Source organism: Trachurus japonicus, chromosome 6, assembly GCF_045865225.1.
Source record: "Trachurus japonicus isolate A0001 chromosome 6, Traja_1.0".
NCBI lineage: Eukaryota > Metazoa > Chordata > Actinopteri > Carangiformes > Carangidae > Trachurus > Trachurus japonicus.
The window spans coordinates 36621687-36641235 of record NC_140912.1 but is presented as its reverse complement, the minus strand read 5'-3'; the positions used below and the strand labels follow the sequence as shown (position 1 = coordinate 36641235).

General features: G+C 43.8%; 1 protein-coding gene across 1 annotated transcript; it reads left to right on the top strand.

Moving 5' to 3' along the window:
• Window positions 1-8180: 8180 nt before the first annotated feature.
• On the top strand, window positions 8181-18452 carry LOC146986608 (calmodulin-like protein 4). Its single transcript, XM_085780643.1, has 3 exons — window positions 8181-8335; window positions 14599-14787; window positions 18311-18452. The coding sequence occupies exons 1-3, from the start codon at window positions 8269-8271 to the stop codon at window positions 18406-18408; spliced, it is 354 nt and encodes a 117-aa protein (XP_085636769.1). The 5' UTR covers window positions 8181-8268; the 3' UTR covers window positions 18409-18452.
• Window positions 18453-19549: the final 1097 nt, after the last annotated feature.

Below are 19549 nucleotides of genomic sequence, written 5' to 3'. Positions count from 1 at the left end.
CTTCACTCTGAATTCACAGTCCTCATTTGCACGATCGATCAGCCTTTTCATGGACGGCCATCAAAGAATGGAACAGGCTGCCTGCAACCCTGGAAAGCAGAATAAACTTTTTAAATTCACCTCCTAACTTAAAGGGATAGCTCAACATTTAGTCAAATTGGCCCATTGCCATAATCCCTATAGTCATAGCAGTAGGTTCTTTACCTTTATTTGTCAGTGCAAGCTATTTTTAGAACGGCGGAGCAGAGCCGTGAGCTGCTCAGAGCTATGGAGGCTAAAGGAATTTCTTGGTTTCCCTCATCAAACTCATCAAATACACAATCCAACAACTCAAAAACGCTTTCGTGGACAAGTTGTGACCTGCACATTCACCACGCTATGAGATAATAATGGAACGTTACGAAACTGAGCCGTTTTCGAGGTAAATACAGGGTAAATACAGAGTCTGCTTGCAGAAAAACTGTCCCTGAAGGCAACGCACATCAGCGGTTTTGCAGGTATTTCCCTCTAAAACAACTCTGTGTGGTAACGTTGTGTTATTATCTCATAGCGTGGTGAATGTGCAGCTCACAACTTGTCCACCAGAGCGTTGTGGAGTTGTTGGATTGTGTATTTGATGAGTTTGATGAGGGAAACCAAAGAAATCCCATAATGAGCCTCCTCCGTAGCGTAGCTCTGAGTAGCTCACGGCTCTGCTCCGCTGTTCTAAAAACAGCTTGCACCGACAATTAAAGCTAACGAACCTACTGCTATGACTATAGGGATTATGGCAATGGGCCAATTTGCCAAAATGTTGAACTATCCCTTTAAAACAATGGCTTCTGGAGAACCAAAGTTGCATGCACTCTTAAAAGCAGGACACTTGCAACTCAGTTAGTTTCTTAAAAAATGTATCTTACACTGCAAAAACTCAAAATCTTTCCAAGAATATTTGTCTTATTTCGTGTCAAAATGTCTCATTTCTAGTCAAAACTAAACTCTTTCCACTTAAAATAAGACTCATCACCTAAAAATTAACTTGTTTTTAGATCATTTTCACTTGTTTCAAACTAATTTTCAATTAAAATAAGTAGAAAAATCTGCCAGTGAAAGCAAAGTTTTTTGTGCTTGTAATAAGAAAGAAAAACTTGCTCCACTATCAGATTTTTCTACTTATTTAAAGTGGAAAATTAGCTTGAAAAAAGTTAAAAGTGTCTAAAAACAAGCTACTTTTTAAATGTGATGAGTCTTATTTTAAGTATAATTAGATTTATTTTGACTAGAAATGACATTTTGACTAGAAATAAGACAAATATTCTTGGTAAGATTTTGAATTTTTGCAGTGTAGAACGCTTTAATGCATTATCTTCTTGTAATAGGAACTTTTAAAAGATGTTTTATCATATTTTGTATCATGCATGACTTAGCTTTTCTTCTTGACCGTAGCGTACACCTTTCTCAAATGCATTGCACTTGGCTTCATCTTTTTAAACATGGAAACAGTGTCTCTGTATTGTCTCTGTGCCGTCCATTGTCTGTTTGTGTCAGTTTATGTAACAGGTTTTCCCTTGTATTTTAGTTTGTGGTCTATGACGTCTTCTGTGTTTTGCATGTTGGGAGACGCAGATGGAAATTAGCTGTGAGCTAAATCTGGTGCAACCATCTCCTCATTTCCTGCAAATGATTAATATCATTGCACACTGTCCCTTCATAAACTAAATAAACTAATCTAAACTAGACGCTGCAGATATGAAGACAGAGACTGATTCACCTGAACCGCTGCTGCACCTTCACATTAAAAGCATTTAAAAAGGATCTCTGCTACACTTGAACCTTAAAGGGATAGTTCAGCATTTCGGCTAATTGGTCTACTGCCATAATCCCTATAGTTTATAGGTTCGTTACCTTTAATTGTCGGTGCAAGCTATTTTTAGACGATTTTTAGAGTTGTTTTCGAGATAAATTCATGCAAAACCGCTGATGTCGGGGGCAGTTTTTCTGTAGTTTAAAACCAGCAGAAGCTAATCAACCAGGACTTTTGCTGCGTTCGAGACAAGTCGGAACTCGGATCATTCCCAGTTGAAAATGTCAAAGCGCTGGAGACGCACCCGGTCAGAATAACCAATAACATGTCGGACCGGGACAAACTTTGCATTCCAAGTGTTTCACGTAAAGCATAAAAACATTACAAAGGACACAAAAACAACCTTTAAAAAAACATTTCAATGTATTTTGGTATTTAATGCATCTTATTTGATGTTTTACCGTGGACGATGTGATTCTGCACGGGTGCAGATTGTTGTGTGACGTCAGACGACTGATTCTCGAAGAAGTGGGGGTAGACTTTATTCTCCGACTTCGCCAAGTCCGAGCTCTGACTTGACCATGGGCGTTCAGTTGCACTTTTTCATATCGGAGGTCGGAAACATACGAGTTCCGACTTGTCTCGAATGCAGCATTTGACCACCTGAAGGTCCAGTCATGTGACGTCACAGCAGCCCGTCCTGTTCCAGTTCCAGTTGTGCACATCTGTCCTGTGTTTCCTCTCTTCTGTCTTTTCTATCCAATAAAAAAAAACAAGACACTGATGAAGTCTGAGCTGCATCGTCTGTGACTGTCAGAGTGAACACTTCATGGTTCATGTTGTCAGACTCTAATCACAGCAGCTGCCTCCTCAACATGTTCGATTTCCCCTCGTAGCAGCTGCATCAATAATTAAACACTGAGCCTCAGAGCTGCTCAGCTACTCACTTCACATGATGCAGCCACAGAGGTGACGATGATGAAGAACTTCAACACGTATTGAACCGATATAGAGCATCTTCAGGGTCATTAATTAAAACTGCAACAGGAAAAAACACTAGTTTAAAATCATCAGAAAGACATAAAGATGTTTGTGTTAAAGCTCCATACAGTATAAAGGTAGATGTTTGTGTTAAAGCTCCTTCAAAATAAAGGTAGATGTTTGTGTTAAAGCTCCTTCAAAATAAAGGTAGATGTTTGTGTTAAAGCTCCATACAGTATAAAGGTAGATGTTTGTGTTAAAGCTCCATACAGTATAAAGGTAGATGTTTGTGTTAAAGCTCCATACAGTATAAAGGTAGATGTCCATGTGTAGTGTGATTATAAAGCAGCTCTAGGTTCTATATTAAAGCAGAAGTAAGTGATATATTTGTGTTAATATAAGTCTTAAATAGTTGTATCTTCCGACAGCAATCACTTCTATAGAGTGTTTGGTCTGAAACACGGGTCTGTCAGTCACTCTGCTCTGCTCTGAGCCCAGGAGAAAACATTTATCGTATCCTACAGTTTTTATCCAATGAGGAGAGAGAACGGCATGCAGGGCTGTGTGTGCAGCCAAGGGACGCCGTGAATGTGGCGACGTAGCGACGAGGACTGTTATGGTGCGTTCAAGGAAACTCGTATTTTTCCGACCTGTGAAGTCGTACCAGTTCGATCTGGTACGACTTCACGGGTCAGAAGTTACGAGTGGCCGTTATAGTGACTTTCACAGGTAAAACAGGTCGGAAAAACACGAGTGGGTTGCCTGGAATGCTACAAAGTCGTAAGTTGTGACTTGAAGCTGTAATTTACGATTTCAAAAGCCTGCCTGGAACGCAGCATTAGCGAAAACGACCGGACCACTTACTTCTGCTTTAATACTGTGAAAGTATCAAAGCCTCAGTCCACAGAGAAATACACACAGCCTGGATTCAGAAACTGAGCCTAAAAACCAGCCGTCAGGACTTCCTGTCACTTTGTGATGTCACAACTAAGCCCCGCCCCCTCACCACCTGGACAACACCATCCAACAACTTGCAGGATTTGGTTTCTTTGAGTGTTTTATTCTGAAATCTGCTCTGTTTTTATTGGATCACTTTAGAAAACAGTCAGCCAATCAGAAGAGAGGCTCAGAGCCTCATGGATCAAAACCTTCAAAATAAAAGTACCCAACCTTCAAAATAAAATTCCCCAAAAAAGGACATGGAGCTCCAGTGCTACTTCCTGTTGTGTTTCTCCTCTGAGTTCTTGTGAATCACTGAGTGGATTCAGTTTGGAGGAGAAAATATCTTCTGTACGAAACGCTGAGGTTCAGTGGTTGGGTTTAGTAAACAGGACTTGAACTGAAAACGTCATGAAATCCATCAGAGCAGTTTGTTTGTTTGTTCAGCCACAGGAGCAGAAAATAGAGCTGGAGGCTGAGGGGAGGGCTGGGGGTGGGGGGGTTGTTATACAGAATAGAGAGGAGGAAACACAATTTCACAGCTTGAAAGGACAGAACCATCTTCAGCCTGTTGTCTCTGCACAGTCTCAGCTCAGCAGCTCAACCAATCAGACATGAGATCAGGTTTAAAGGTCAATAACTCACATTAAACAGACAATAATTCAGGACTGAGCTCTCCTAAACCAAACTACAACTAAGACTGAAACTTCCCTGCTCCGAGGAGTGATGTAAAGCATTCTAGGTAATGTAGGAAAACTCTGATTCAAGAACGAGCTGATGAAGCAAATGACACAGTGATGGATTGTTTCTGTATAAAAACATTAACGAATGCACAACAGATCTATCCCATGATTGGCTGCACCAACAAAGAATTTGAGGATCAACCTGTTCAACCAAAGATCCTCTACTTTGACAAGATGGCTCACAACAAGCTGCACCAATGATATGAAATGGTACAGCTTCACTTCCTGTCTCCTAAAGTGGGCGTGGTCACCATCCCTCCACCTCGTGTTGTGAACGTGTGTGTGGATTTATAAAAGTTGTCGGTAGAGGAAAGTGAGCTGTTTATATTTTCTTATGATAACATTAAACATTTACACAGCTAATCGTCATATTTAATTTGAAAATTAGTTAGCGCAGGTGTTCACGAACGCTAGTTGTCGTTCATTTTCTCCTACTTTGTCTGAAATTTGTCAGTTTTCGTGTCTAAATGTTCAGAAGAGATGTGTCTTGTGATAAAAAGAGTCCAATATTTACTTCAGTGACTCTGGAGCAAAAGAATCGGCCGTAATCTGAGCTCAGATTCACTTTTCCCATTGGAATCAATAGACTCAAGACCTGCTGCTGCTGGTCTCCTAAAGGGGGCGGAGTCACGGTCTGCTGGTCTCCTAAAGAGGGCGGAGTCGCGGTCTGCTGGTCTCCTAAAGGGGGCGGAGTCACGGTCTGCTGGTCTCCTAAAGGAGGCGGAGTCACGGTCTGCTGGTCTCCTAAAGGGGGCGGAGTCACGGTCTGCTGGTCCCCTAAAGGGGGCGGAGTCACGGTCTGCTGGTCTCCTAAAGGGGGCGGAGTCACGGTCTGCTGGTCTCCTAAAGGGGGCGGAGTCACGGTCTGCTGGTCCCCTAAAGGGGGCGGAGTCACGGTCTGCTGGTCTCCTAAAAGGGGCGGAGTCATGATTTGCTGGTCTCCTAAAGGGGGCGGAGTCATGGTGACAGGAAACTGATTTGTAGTGATTAGATTAGATTAGATAGAACTTCATTCATCCCAAAGGAAATTCTTATGCCAGGTTGCTCCAAAAGGAAATGTGCAAAGGAAATAAAATGAAATACAACAAGGAAATTTATAATGAAATATATCCTACAATTTCTAAAACTGTTCTCATTCACCTGCCCAGGGACTACGGATGGAAAGTAGCTAGTAAGATAAATCCGCTACAAGGCATCTCTTCTCATTTCGAGACTAATGTTATTTTGTACATTGTCCCTGATACAAATAAACTTATTAAACTAAACTAAACTAAACTAAACTAAAACAATAAAAATAGTGGAAAAATGTCAGTGTTACAGATCAACATCTGTAAATCCTCCGTAGACCTGAAGGACACGACACCTGCACAGAACATCTGGACAACGAAGGACTGGAGTTTGACTTTTACAAGATGATAATGATGGTTTGGACAGTTTTAAAAACATTTGGTGCCAAAAAAACAAAACAAAAAACATCCTGTTGTTAAAGGTGAACTGCAGTTTTTGGCACATTTTCTATTTGAGTGTTTGCCCCATTGATTTATTATTAATTTAATTTAATTTATATGTAAATCTGCGTTTTCTTTGGGCACCGTAGCACTTTAACAATGTGAATTGTCGCTGTCTGGAGGAACTTTATTGTAATAGGTAGATATCATTCATCCTCAGAGGGAGGGAGGGAGGGGGGTGTCATCCTCCTCCTCCTCCTCCTCCTCCTCCTCTTCCTGGATCGTCCGTCCACTTCCATTACCGTCCTCATCTTACAGCCGGGATCAGTTTCCTGAGCAGCAGCAGCAGCAGCAGCAGCAGCAGCAGCAGCAGCAGCAGACACACACACACACTCTCACACACTCAGAGAGACAATGGTGAGATAACGACCGAGCTGTGTGTGTGTGAAGCTTCACGCTGTCCTTGTTTCCATGTTTCCCACCTGCTGTAACTTTCCTCTCTTTCCTCCACAGGCCAAGTTCCTGACCCAGGATCAGATCAACGGTAAGTCCTGCTGCGTCTGCTCTCTGCTCTGTCAGCGTGGGGCTTTTATTTTGGAGGGGTTCCAGAGATCAGAGGAGGAGGAGGAGGAGGAGGAGGAGGCAGCAGAGTTGTATTTAATCATCCAGCAGCAGAGTTTCCTCCTCGTCACAAAGCTGCTCTTGTTCTGAGTTGGCGCCGTCGTTCTCTCGGGTCGTTAACGTGATTAAACACAAAGACTCGTTATGTGGACAATAGTTTTTAGGCTAATGAGGAGAAGCTGCGTCTCTGCTGTCCACGTTGTCTGTTCACATTGTTGTAAACTGACTGAAAACAACAGAGTCGTCATCTGATTTAAACACGACTGAACCAGAACCAGAACCGTATCCCTCCACTGCTCAGACTATAGTTCCTGTTAGGACTAAATGTTAACGACTTGTGTGACATTTTGTTGCTGTTGTTTAATGAAGTTGCTTCAAGATGTGAACTGCGGTGGCCAGTGGCGTGCACAGGGGGGGGGGGGGCAGGTGGGGCGGTCGCGTGGCCCAATTGTTGAAAAACGCGTGCTAAAGTGCCTCTAGGAGCCAAAACGCGTGCTAAAGTGAACCTCATGGCAGCCAAAATGTGTGCTAAAGTGCCCTCTAGGAGCCAAAACACGTGTTAAAACAGGCCAAATCGGGGCGGTGCGTGGCGCAGTGGGTAGAGCGGCCGCCCCATGTAGAGGCTACAGTCCTCGCCGCAGGCGTCCCCGGTTCGAATCCCGCATCGGGCAGACCTTTCCTGCGTGTCATTCCCCCTCTCTCTGCCTCCCCATTTCCTGTCTATCTCTACTGTCATCACTATCAAATAAAGGCAAAAAAAGCCGAAAAATATACTTAAAAAAAAAAAAAAAAACAACAGGCCAAATCGACGTTTTTTAGTCTTAAGGTATTGATATTATAAAACAGGCCAAATCGACGTTAAAAAAGACCAATTTTTTTTCGACGCCAACCTGTGGTCGCCGGCCAAACGCACCATGTCGCTACAGTCTCACTCTTATCATTTTCTGAAACTTGGCAGCCCTGAAAGTGCCCTCTAGGAGCCACATCTAGGAGCCAAAACAGGTGCTAAAGTGCCCTCTTCAGTGGCGAGGACGTGCTATTATGTGCCCTTTTTTTTCCTTTTCGCCCCTGCCCTTCAAAAAGTCTGTACACGCCACTGGCGGTGGCCCTGCTAAGCTAACAGTCCATGTGATCAATAACATGTGATATTGACGTTGTAATAAACCAAACAAACCCACTAACAGGAAGCTGTCTGCACAACTTCTAAAGTCAAGAACAACAACAACTAAAGGCTGGTTGTTGCTAGGTGGCGTAGCTACATGAGCTGCAGGAAGTGACGTCCTAGAAAACATGCAATCTTTACTTATCTGTGCCTAAACCCAACCAATGGCTTCACTTACTTTTTGCTTTTTTCCCCTATTTTACACCTGGACATGTCAGTTTTACTAAACTTAACCAGTCGGGAGTTCTCAAAGAGTTTTGGTGAGGTTCTACGTCACTTCCTGCAGCTCATGTACGCCATGTAGCCACAATCCCAGACCGGTCCGTCACTTTAATGTGTCCCAGGACCGGTCCCTCACTTTATCGTGTTCCCTGACCGGTCCCTCACTTTTTTGTGACCCTTGCTTCATGGTGTCCCTGGCCAAAATCTTTGGTGAGCTCCGCCCACCTCCGATGACCTCACACTTCTCATCCTGATTGTGTGTCTGTGTGTCTGTGTGTTGTTGTTGTTGTTGCAGAGTTCAAGGAGTGTTTCTCTCTGTACGACCGTCAGAGGAAAGGAAAGATCGAAGCCCGGGAGCTGATCACAGTGATGAGGTGTCTAGGCTCAAACCCCACACCCTCCGAGGTCCAACGCCACCTGCTGAGCAACAACATAGGTAGCTACACACACCTGTTCACCTGGAACACCTGTTCACCTGGAACACCTGTTCACCTGTTCACCTCTAACACCTGTAACACCTGTTCACCTCTAACACCTGTTAACCTGTTTAGTTTAGTTTAATACGTTTATTTGTATCAGGGACAATGTACAAAATAACATTAGTCTCGAAATGAGAAGAGATGTCTTGTAGCGGATTTATCTGACTAGCTACTTTCCATCCATAGTCTCTGGGCAGGTGAATAAGAACAATAGAAAGGTAAGAATTATCAATTTACATAGCGTTAAACATCCATACACATGTGCATAATACACCCGCTCACACATCACAAACACTCAAGACATATTTCATATCAGAAAGAAACATACAGTTATTAAAATACTTCACACTTTGCCAAGGTTGAAAATAATTTAGGCTCATGATTAATGCTGACACGACTGATTTCTTAGGATCCATTGTTTGAAAACGTTGAAGTCTGTACAAAGTTTCAGATTGGAAGATTGTTCCATGATTTGACAGATTTAAAAGAAAAGGCAGATGGAGCAAAAGCAGAGCTATGCTTAGGAATATTACAATCCCCACAATGCTCAGAGCAGAGTTTAACAAAGGTTTTCAATGTTCACCTGTTCACCTGTAACACCTGTGCACCTGTCTTAGTCCCCACACAGTCACGGTTTAGTCAGTTACATTGACATCATGTCAGCCCCGCCCCCAAAGCTGAGCCAGAAACTGAGCCTGTGACTTTGTGATGTCACAACAAATCCCCGCCCACCACCATCCAACAACAACTTGCAGGATTTTGGTTTCTCTGAGTGTTTTATTTTGAAATCTGCTCCTTTTTTTAAAGCAGAACTATGCAGGATTTGGGCTGTAATTGCCAATGCGCTCACCCCCCCCACTGGCTGAAAACCGCACTTGCAAGATCAGTCGTCCGTCTCGGTGTTACAAATCTCGTCAATGGATAGAAGTATCGCGAGAAACTGCCTTACGGCAGTACGAGATAAGAACGCATATGACGTCATGCATGTCATGAATCGTGATTGGTTTGAGTTCGGAAAGTCGGAGGAAACCATGGAAACATGAAATGTTTACTGATGAAGTTCAGCTTGTGGCTAACGGGGAGCTAATGCTAACACAGATACACACACCATGGGTCTTTTATAAGATAATGTAATACATCATGACACACACACACACCTTCGCGTTTTGGAACCTTTATTCCTGTGTGTGTATGTCTGTGTCTTTGTGCCTGTGTGTGGCTGTATTAGCGTTAGCGCCGTGTTAGCGTTAGCTCCGTGTTAGCATTAGCTCCGTGTTAGCGTTAGCTCGGTGTTAGCAGGGCTTAGCAAACAGCAGTAAACACAAGCACGTGTAGGGGGGGTGGAGGAGGTGGCGGCGGCGAGTTTTTTTTTTTTTTACGACAGTGACATGTGCCTACCAGAACTGTGGGGGAGCTCCGGAGAGGGAAAAAAAGAGAAACCAACGAAGGAGCGAGCTATTTCCGGCCGACCTGCATAGTTCTGCTTTAATTGGATCACTTTAGGAAACAGTCAATAGCCAATCAGAAGAGAGGCTCAGAGCCTCCTCCTCTCTTCTGATTGGCTGACACTAGGGATGCAACGGGTCTCGGTAAAATACCGAACCGTTCGGTACGGCCTGCACGGTGCAATACGCTCTTGGACCGCGGTATTTCAGATTCAGCTTCCATCAGCTCTTCCTGCTTTACAGGCAGCTGTGCCGTGTATGTGTGTGCCTGGCCGTTTAAGGCGAAAGCCCGCCCCCGCGAGTCGATGTCCAATCACTGTTGAGCCTCCACACACTCACAGTGACTCCCCCCCATCACACTGAAAGTGCAGCTCACACACAGAAGAGGGAAAAAAAACAAAAAGAAAACAAACAGGCGGCAGCATGAGCGGTCGCTGATCGCAATCGCGGGGGAAATTAATTAGTTATTAGCGCGATTTAGCACATTTAGCTTTTATTAGAGTTCCAGCAGGACTCTGTCCATGCACACCGCATGTGTGTGGTCGCGTGTCCGCGTGCCCGCGTGTCCGCGCGCGATAGAGAGACCGAGGTCGAGCAGGAGTTGACTGACAGGGATGAGAGGTGGTGAAAAAAACACAATAGACTAACTCCTTCTTTCCCAGTGAGAGACTGTAGCTGCAGCATAGTGACGTCTTCCATGACGGCAATACAGCGCCATCTCTGTTTGAAAGTGGCTTCAGAGTGTTCACCTACTGAAAGACTAAAGAAGTGTGCAGAGGGAGGAGCTAGGGGCTGTTCACAGACAGTTCAGGGGTGTGTGTGTGTGTGTGTGTGTTTGTGTGTGTGTGAGTGTGAGTGAGAGAGATAGAGAGAGAGGAGAGCTGTATTAGAAATATTATAAATTATAAACATTATTTTGGGAGAAAAAAAAAGTTCTCTGCACAAAACACACACCGAAACCGTACCGAGAACCGTGGCCAAAAACCGAGGTACATATCGTACCGTGGGCTACCTGTACCGTTGCACCCCTAGCTGACACCGACCTGTTGTTTTTCTAGAGCTCCAGAGAGAAGCTGAGAGAGGAGATGTTCAAGACTAGAAGCTGAATCAAAAAGGTCTGAAGACACAAGAAACTGAGCTTCTGTAAAAGTGTCAGGAAACAAAAACACAATAAAACTAAAAGAAATAAACACACAACTGATCAAGCAACTAATCAACTGAGCAACAAACAAACAGGTGGCAGTGTGTGTGTGTGTGTGTGTCAGATTAAAGACCGGGTTGTGTGTGTGTGTGTGTGTGTGAACGCTGCATTAAGACATCGTCCATTCTTGCGTCTACGTTACATCACATTTCATCACAACACGACCTGGAACAGAGACTTCCTGTGGGTCACGGAGCAACAACACAACCAGACCACACACACACACAGAGACACACACACAGCTGGTTTTCATGTCGCCCACCTCTGTGATCTTATTTCAGCAGCTCTCCATCATCATCATCATCATCGTCGACGTCTTCATCTTCACAGTCTGTCATCATCCTCATCACCGTAGGATCACAGGAGCTCAGCAGGAGCTTCAGGGAGAGAAACCTCACACACTCCTACACACAGACACACACACACACACACACATTGGTCTTTAATCTCAGACTGAATTTAAATATTAAACACTCAGCTGCGTGAACTCGGTCTTTAACGTCTCCTCACTGCAGCTTTTATCAAACAAACAGCAGGAAAGTGTTTGTCTGGGACTATTTTCAGAGGAGGATTAATCCACGTTTGGTGCTGTGGCCATTGTGAGGGACAGCAGGCGACAACAGGTGTGTGTGTGTGTGAGTATCTGATGTGTTTTAATCACACACATCCAAATACATCAATGACAAAGAGCGACTTTTATGATAAATAAGATCAAAACATGAAAGTCGTCCTCACACAAAGGAAATAAAGATAAAGTAAATTTCACTCTGAACTGATCCATCAGGTGTCGAGACGTTGGACTGGGTGACCAACAAACAAACCCTCAAACCAACCAACCAACCAACCAACCAACCAACCAACCAACCAACCAACCAACCAACCAACCAACCAACCAACCAACCAATCGAACAACCAACCAACCCTCAAACCAACCAACCAACCAACCAACCAACCAACCAACCAACCAACCAACCAACCAACCAACCAACCAACCAACCCTCAAACCAACCAACCAACCAACCAACCAACCAACCAACCAACCAACTGAACCAACCAACCATCAAACCAACCAACCAACCAACCAACCAACCAACCAACCAACCAACCAACCAACCAACCAACCAACCAACCAACGATCCAACCAACCAACCGAACAAGCAAGCAAGCAAGCAAGCTACCGAACAACCAACCAACCAACCAACCAACCAACCAACCAACCAACCAACCAACCAACGATCCAACCAACCAACCGAACAAGCAAGCAAGCAAGCAAGCAACCAACCAACCGAACAACCAACCAACCAACCAACCAAACAACCAACCAACCAACCAACCATCCAACCAACCAACCATCAACCAACCAACCAACCAACCAACCGACCAACCAACAACCAACAGACCAACCAACCCTCCGACCAACCAACCAACAACCAACCAAGACATCGTCCATTCTTGCGTCCACGTTACATCACATTTCATCACAACACGACCTGGAACAGAGACTTCCTGTAGGTCACCGAGCAACAACACAACCAGACCACACACACACACACACACACACACACACACACACACACACACACACACAGCTGGTTTTCATGTCGCCCACCTCTGTGATCTTATTCCAGCAGCTCTCCATCATCATCATCATCGTCAACGTCTTCATCTTCACAGTCTGTCATCATCCTCATCACCGTAGGATCACAGGAGCTCAGCAGGAGCTTCAGGGAGAGAAACCTCACACACTCCTACACACAGACACACACACACACACACACACACACACACTGGTCTTTAATCTTAGACTGAATTTAAATATTAAACACTCAGCTGCGTGAACTCGGTCTTTAACGTCTCCTCACTGCAGCTTTTATCCAACAAACAGCAGGAAAGTGTTTGTCTGGGACTATTTTCAGAGGAGGATTAATCCACGTTTGGTGCTGTGGCCTTTGTGAGGGACAGCAGGCGACAACAGGTGTGTGTGTGTTTGAGTATCTGATGTCTTTTAATCACACACATCCAAATAAATCAATGACGAAGAGCGACTTTTATGATAAATAAGATCAAAACATGAAAGTCGTCCTCACACAAAGGAAATAAAGATGAAGATAAAGTAAATTTCACTCTGAACTGATCCATCAACGATCCAAGCAACCAATCAAGCAACCAAGCAACCAACCCTCAAACCAACCAACCAACCGGCCAACCAACCAACCGACCAACCGACCGACCAACCAATGATCCAACCAACCAATGAACCAACCAACCAACCGACCAACCAACCAACCGACCAACCCTCAAACCAACCAACCAAACAAACAACCAACCAAACAAACAACCAACCAAACAAACAACCAACCAACCATCCAACCAACCAACCAACCAACCAACCAACCAACCAACCAACCAACCAACCAACCAACCAACCAACCAACAACCAACCCTCAAATCAACCAACCAACCAACCAACCAACCAACCAACCAACCAACCAACCAACCACAAAAGCAAGCAAGCAAGCAAGCAAGCAACCAACCAACCAACCACAAAACCAACCAACCGACCGACCATCCAACAAACCAAAAACACAACCAACCAACCAACCAACCAACCAACCAACCAAAACACATCTCCCTGAGTTTCCAGAGGTCAGAATGGCATCACCGTGTCCTTCAGAGGGTTCAGGACCATGAAGGTTGAACTGAAATGAGACGAACCAACTGTTCTCTCATTGGTCAGAAATCTTACCCAGGAAAAGGTATGAATGGGTCTGAAAATTAAAACCTGGCCTGACTCGAACCACGGTTGAAGACCGGACTGGACCCGATATGAGTCGATTGTAGGCTATATATTATCGACCTGAACTTGGTCAAAGAAAAGGAAGCCGACCCGAGTCATCCTATATATTTTCGGCCTGAACCAAAACATGGAACATGAGCAGCGTGTCGTGCGTTGTGTCGGTTGCTGTGTCGATTACGTTCTCACTTCAAACAAACCGTTCAAGGGTTCGAATGGAAGCGAGCCAAGACCAGTGATCTTGGCTCGCTTTTTTTGTTCCACATCCAAATCCAAATGAATCGATCTTTAGGGAGAAACGCTGCCTGTTTTGGAACAACTTCTCCAAACAAGCCGGGATTCGCTGGTCCATCACTGTTTTCCTGAATGGAGTGAGCAGCCAGATGGAGGACGGCTGCCTGGGACGAGGACACAGCTGTTGTCTTATCTCAGAGTCTTTGTCCTGAAACCTCCTCTTGATGTTTCGTTAATATTCCTGCCCGTACGCTCCGAGGCCTCGTGGTATTTGACCTGGCCCGCTCCGAGGGGAAACTCTCTGTGTACCGTCTGTAATTAGCTGCTCACAGTTTCCACATGGACAGTTTATTTAAAGTGTGTAAACTGTGGGCAGCTCCGCTCTTCACCCTCTGTTTTACTGCCTCACTGTTTGAACAACTTATTTCATATTGATGCGGTGATAATGATGGGATGTCATACTCCGACTCAATTAAGTGTCCTTATCTCTTCCTGCGTTGACATTTGAGATGATTACACCGCTCTAAAGTCAACATGTTGTGGCAGGTGGGAGCGGAGAGCTGGACTTCTCCACCTTCCTGGGCGTCATGCACCGGCAGCTCCAGCAGGAGGCGCCGGAGGAGGAGATCCTGGAGGCCATGAGGATGGCCGACAAGGAGCAGAAGGGATTCATCATGGCCGCCGAGCTGAGGGCCAAGCTGACCGGGCTGGGAGAGAAGCTGACGGACAGAGAGGGTGAGACGGGAAACTATGGCAAGCCATTTTAACATCTAAAAGCCAGACTGGATATGTGTTATAGATATCTGTAATTCAGTTTTGCTGAGTCAAAAAGAACATTTCAGATCCACAACTACGTTCTTCCTAGGACAAATGACGTCACTTTAACCATTCATGTGTATGGGGGTTTGTCATTACAGATATCTACAATTCAGTTGCAGATATCCACTATGTGAATTACAGATATCTGTAACTGGATTACGACTAGTACTAATTCCAGTTTGAGATATCTACAATTTGATTCTGACTAGTCATAATTCCAGTTCAAGATATCTTTAATTCACCTCAATTAAAGATATCTACATGTCCCTGTTCAGATATCTTAAATTAAGTTTTGACTAGGCGAAATTACGTTGTAGATATCTGTAATTGGAATTATGACTAATCAAAATGACGTTGTAGATATCTCAAACTGGAATTAGTACTAGTCGTAATCCAGTTACAGATATCTGTAATTCACATAGTGGATATCTGCAACTGAATTGTAGATATCTGTAATGACAAACCCCATACACATGAATGGCAAAAGTGACGTCATTTGTCCTAGGAAGAACGCAGTTGTGGATCTGAAATGACAATTGTGGATAGGAAGTATGCAGTTGCAGATATCTGAAATATTCTTTTTGACCAGAGGCAAAACTGAATCACAAATATCTTGAATAAAAAATCCAACTATTCAAAATGTAATTACGACAAGTCAGAAAGACGTTGTTGATATCTACAATGTTAATTCCGGATAGTCAAACTTAGCTTTTAAATGTTAAATCCACTTGCCATAGGAAACACATCGTTCCATCTTTCTGAATCTGTCAGATGGTGTGATGACAGCTTCCTTTATTTAAACGTGTCAAAAACAAAGGAACTAATTACTGATTTTAGGAAGAGCAGTGTCAAGCCTTATTCATGCTTAGGAGGTACAAACTGTACAAATGTACTAGTATCTCGGCACAGTTTTTGACTCGAAACTGAAATTCAGTGAGAATACTGGTGGCATCACTGAGTGAGCAGCAAATCAAAGAGTTCATTTGCTGGAGAAAATGAGCTCTTTTGGTGTCTGTCAGGATATTTTATGTTCCTTTTACTAAACTTTTAACATTTTCTTTTAAATGCTGGTTTTATGTTTATCTGTCAAGGACAAAAAGATCCAGAAGGCCGATAGACTCGTGCACCAAACTGATTGTGTGTTTCATAATGATTCTGTAATCATGCCCTCAGGCCGCATTAACCTGCACGCAAAACAGATTGTTATGCAAATTATATTATTCCTTCAGGTATAAGGCTGTTAAATGCACATAATGCATAACAAGAATAACACACTGATCTTGATTCTGGCGTCACTGGTTGGTCCTGATGTTGTTGGGTGTTGTGTGGATGACGATGCTGTTGGAAGCTTGATTGTAGATTACTGTATTTATGGTTGTTGTCTTTATTACCTCATATTCTATTTATTATGGATGGGCCGATGATGAATTGCCCTCTTGGGACTTATATGACATGAATGGTTTGGTTTCCCTTCAGTCTGTTGGACCACAGAGCTTCTTCTTTGTTTTATTGGTTTTCTCCAGCTCCTCCTGTTGAAGAACTTTGAAAGAATTCAATTCAGTTCAATTTATTTGAGGTGGGGACAGTGCATGTTCATGAACGAAACATGAAATCGTAAACAAGCCGGATTGTAGCCACAGGCTAATTTCCATCCGTTGTCCCATACATAGATGTTCCCTGGTACAAATACAGTAACAATTAAAGCCGCAAGCGGCGATGGCGGGCCCTCGCTCGCCCATGCCACCGCGGGGCCTGAGGCACGCCGGGGCCGTGGCACGGAGCAGAAATGGAGAAAAAACCTGGAAGGAGGCCAAAATTGCAATGTTTCGTTCATCCACCAGGGGGCAGTCACCGCATGTGGTGTGGTGCGTTCAGGGGCGGCCCCTCATCACTCATGTGAAGTTTGGAGTGAATCGGACAAAGCATGAGGGAGTTATGAGCAGTTAAAGGTTCGTCCACCAGGGGGCAGTAATGGGATGCGTGCAGCCGTGTTCAGGGTCAGTCCCTCATCACACATGTGAAGTTTTGTGGAAATCGGACAATGTTGATGTAAAATATGGTACTTCCTGTTTCCACTAGGGGGCGAATGAGTGAGATCGCCTATGAGCATATGGAGACGTTGAGGTCGTGACCCTGGACCTGTGTACCAATTTTCATGTTGATAGGAGTTCAATAAAGCCATCCAAAGGGCAAACGTATTGTCATGGCGAGGAATGTTAGCCACGCCCCCACAGGGACGCCATTACTCGTAGCTTCACAGTCTTCAGAATGTAGCTTCACCAACTGGTTCTGCATGTTGTAGAAGTGGAATGAAGTTGATGGGGCAAAGTATGTACATTTTAAAAATTTTAGTCCACTTCCTGTTACCACCGGGGGGCGCTATGAGTTACGTGGGAAGTTAATATATCGGGACGTTCAGGGCGGAGCCGTCATCATGTCCAGCAAGTTTGAAGTTGATTGGATGAAGTATGTGGGCGTGAGAGCCACTCGTATGGACATGGCGAGCACGCCAAAGTCTGTTGAGCGCTGGCAGCCACGCCCTTTGACCTACGGACTCACGGAGCACAAGATAAGCTCAGCTAGGTCTGGAGATGTGGTATACCTAATTTGACCTTGATTGGGCGAACGCTCTGGGAGGAGTTAATTTTAGGCGGGAAAAATCTACACCAAAATGGCCGACTTCCTGTTGGGTTGAGGTCATGAGGTCAAAAGGCTTTTTTGCATATCTGGGTATAATACATATGTGTACCAAATTTTATCAACATCGGACAAAGTCAGTCAAATTCCCTATGGGGATTTTGAAAGTTTGTAGGGGGCGCTATTTCGCCATTTCGCGTCGACCATGTGCGACCACCCAAAAATATCGAATTTCGGATCCGGCCGGAGGGACATGCAAAAGTAGACAACTTTTCCAGTTTGGGAAAGGGGCGAAATTGGGGATTTAAGAATCGTGGGAATAATAATAATAAACAGCGCGATTTCAATAGGGCTTTCGCTGGGCGACTTGCAGTCGCCGCTCGGGCCCTAATAAATAAAAACAAAAACATGTTATAAAATAGCAGCATTCAGTTTACAGTACAATAGAATAATAATAATACAGATTCAGTACCGTAGTACGACAGTAGTACAAAAGTGCATCCGTGTCTCGGGCAGGGGATAAAGTGCTTACAATCATCAAAGTGCTTAGAAAGTCCTGGTAGTAATATCTAGTACCAGGAAGGTTTATCCAAGTCTGGTGGGAATGTAGAAATACAGATAAAGAACTATTCAATTTAATTATATTGAACAGGCTGCAGTTCCTCTCCTGACCACTAGAGTGAGTCTCCAACAGTGAGCCAGTCTCCATAGACTCAACATGTCACGGTGACATCAGAGAGCAGAAACCTTCTACAGCTTCATTTAACCAAACTTTGATTGACAGCTGTGTGTGTGTTCTCAGTGGACGAGCTGCTGAGGGAGGCGGGAGTCGGGACTGATGGGCGTGTCCACTGCGAGAAGTTCGCTAAAGCCGTGACTCGCTGCTCTGTCAGACGCTGACATCATCATCATCTTCATCATCATCACGTGACGTGGAGCCAGATTCTCTCTGTTCTTTAGTTTAATGCTTCACTGTCAGGACGCCATGTTACGTTGTGTAATGTTGAAGAGATTTGAGGTTTTGCTTTTTTAATGTGAACAAATCTGACAACAGAAATAAATCCAATGCAACAGGAGAGGATGAGTTTTGTGTCTTTTCTCTGCTTTTTATTCAAAACATGTACAAAAGTATGCAACAAATATGACAACAGAAATGATTTGCAAATGAAAGGAGGCTGTGACACTCCAGGCCTCTAGGGGGAGCTGTAAGTGGAACAGCCACAGACTGAACACAAGCTAATGCTAACACCTTCTGTATTCTGTCCTTATTTTTCAGTATGCTGGTTGTATGGTTGTCAAAGGTCAAATGGTCACAGGTCTGGTAGATAGAAACAGATAAATAAAATAATACATATGTAAATTGTAGCTACACTGGTTCAACAAAAGGCCACGATTCATACTGATGTCTTGATTTTCACTTTTATTCTCCTCCTCCACCGACGTTGATAAAATCATAGAACACCGTGAAAACTACAAATAGAAGCAGAGAGTCCATAGCTAAATGCTAACTCAACGTAAACAAACACATGAATTATCCACTGTATGGTCAAAGCATTTTGTATACAACCACAAATAAAATACATATGAGACAAAACACAATTACCGTTGGCGCCTCTTGAACGCAGTGTAATTATCTCTGTCCAGTGTCATGACTTCCTGCTTCCATTCTCTGTGGTCCCGCTTTTTACTTCTGACCCACAATCCCACAGTTCACCCTCACAACAGACCAGGGGGTCATGTGACCACACACTTTCAAAATAAAATGTCCTCACATGAGGGTTTTTAAATATCACAACTGAAATCATTTTTCTCAACTTATTTATAAATGTAAGCTCTTTTTAACTCTCTTATTATCATGAATTTATAATGTCTATTTATTAATCTTTTTAAACACTTAAAACACTTAATGAACTCGCATCTATTTTGTGTTTTTTATAACATAGCCTATATGAAACATAAGTTTACAATGAAATCTGTCTCACAGACAGTTACATAAATTCATGAAAAAATATAAACTCTTCAACAAAAGTTTGTAAACGTT

Excerpts from the sequence above, each read along its gene's own strand:
- LOC146986608 (XM_085780643.1), top strand. The coding sequence starts at position 8,269 with ATGAGGTGTCTAGGCTCAAACCCCACACCCTCCGAGGTCCAACGCCAC. Across the intron at positions 8,336-14,598 it reads CCTGCTGAGCAACAACATAG|GTGGGAGCGGAGAGCTGGAC; the intron begins GTAGCTACACAC and ends ATGTTGTGGCAG. Across the intron at positions 14,788-18,310 it reads GAAGCTGACGGACAGAGAGG|TGGACGAGCTGCTGAGGGAG; the intron begins GTGAGACGGGAA and ends GTGTGTTCTCAG.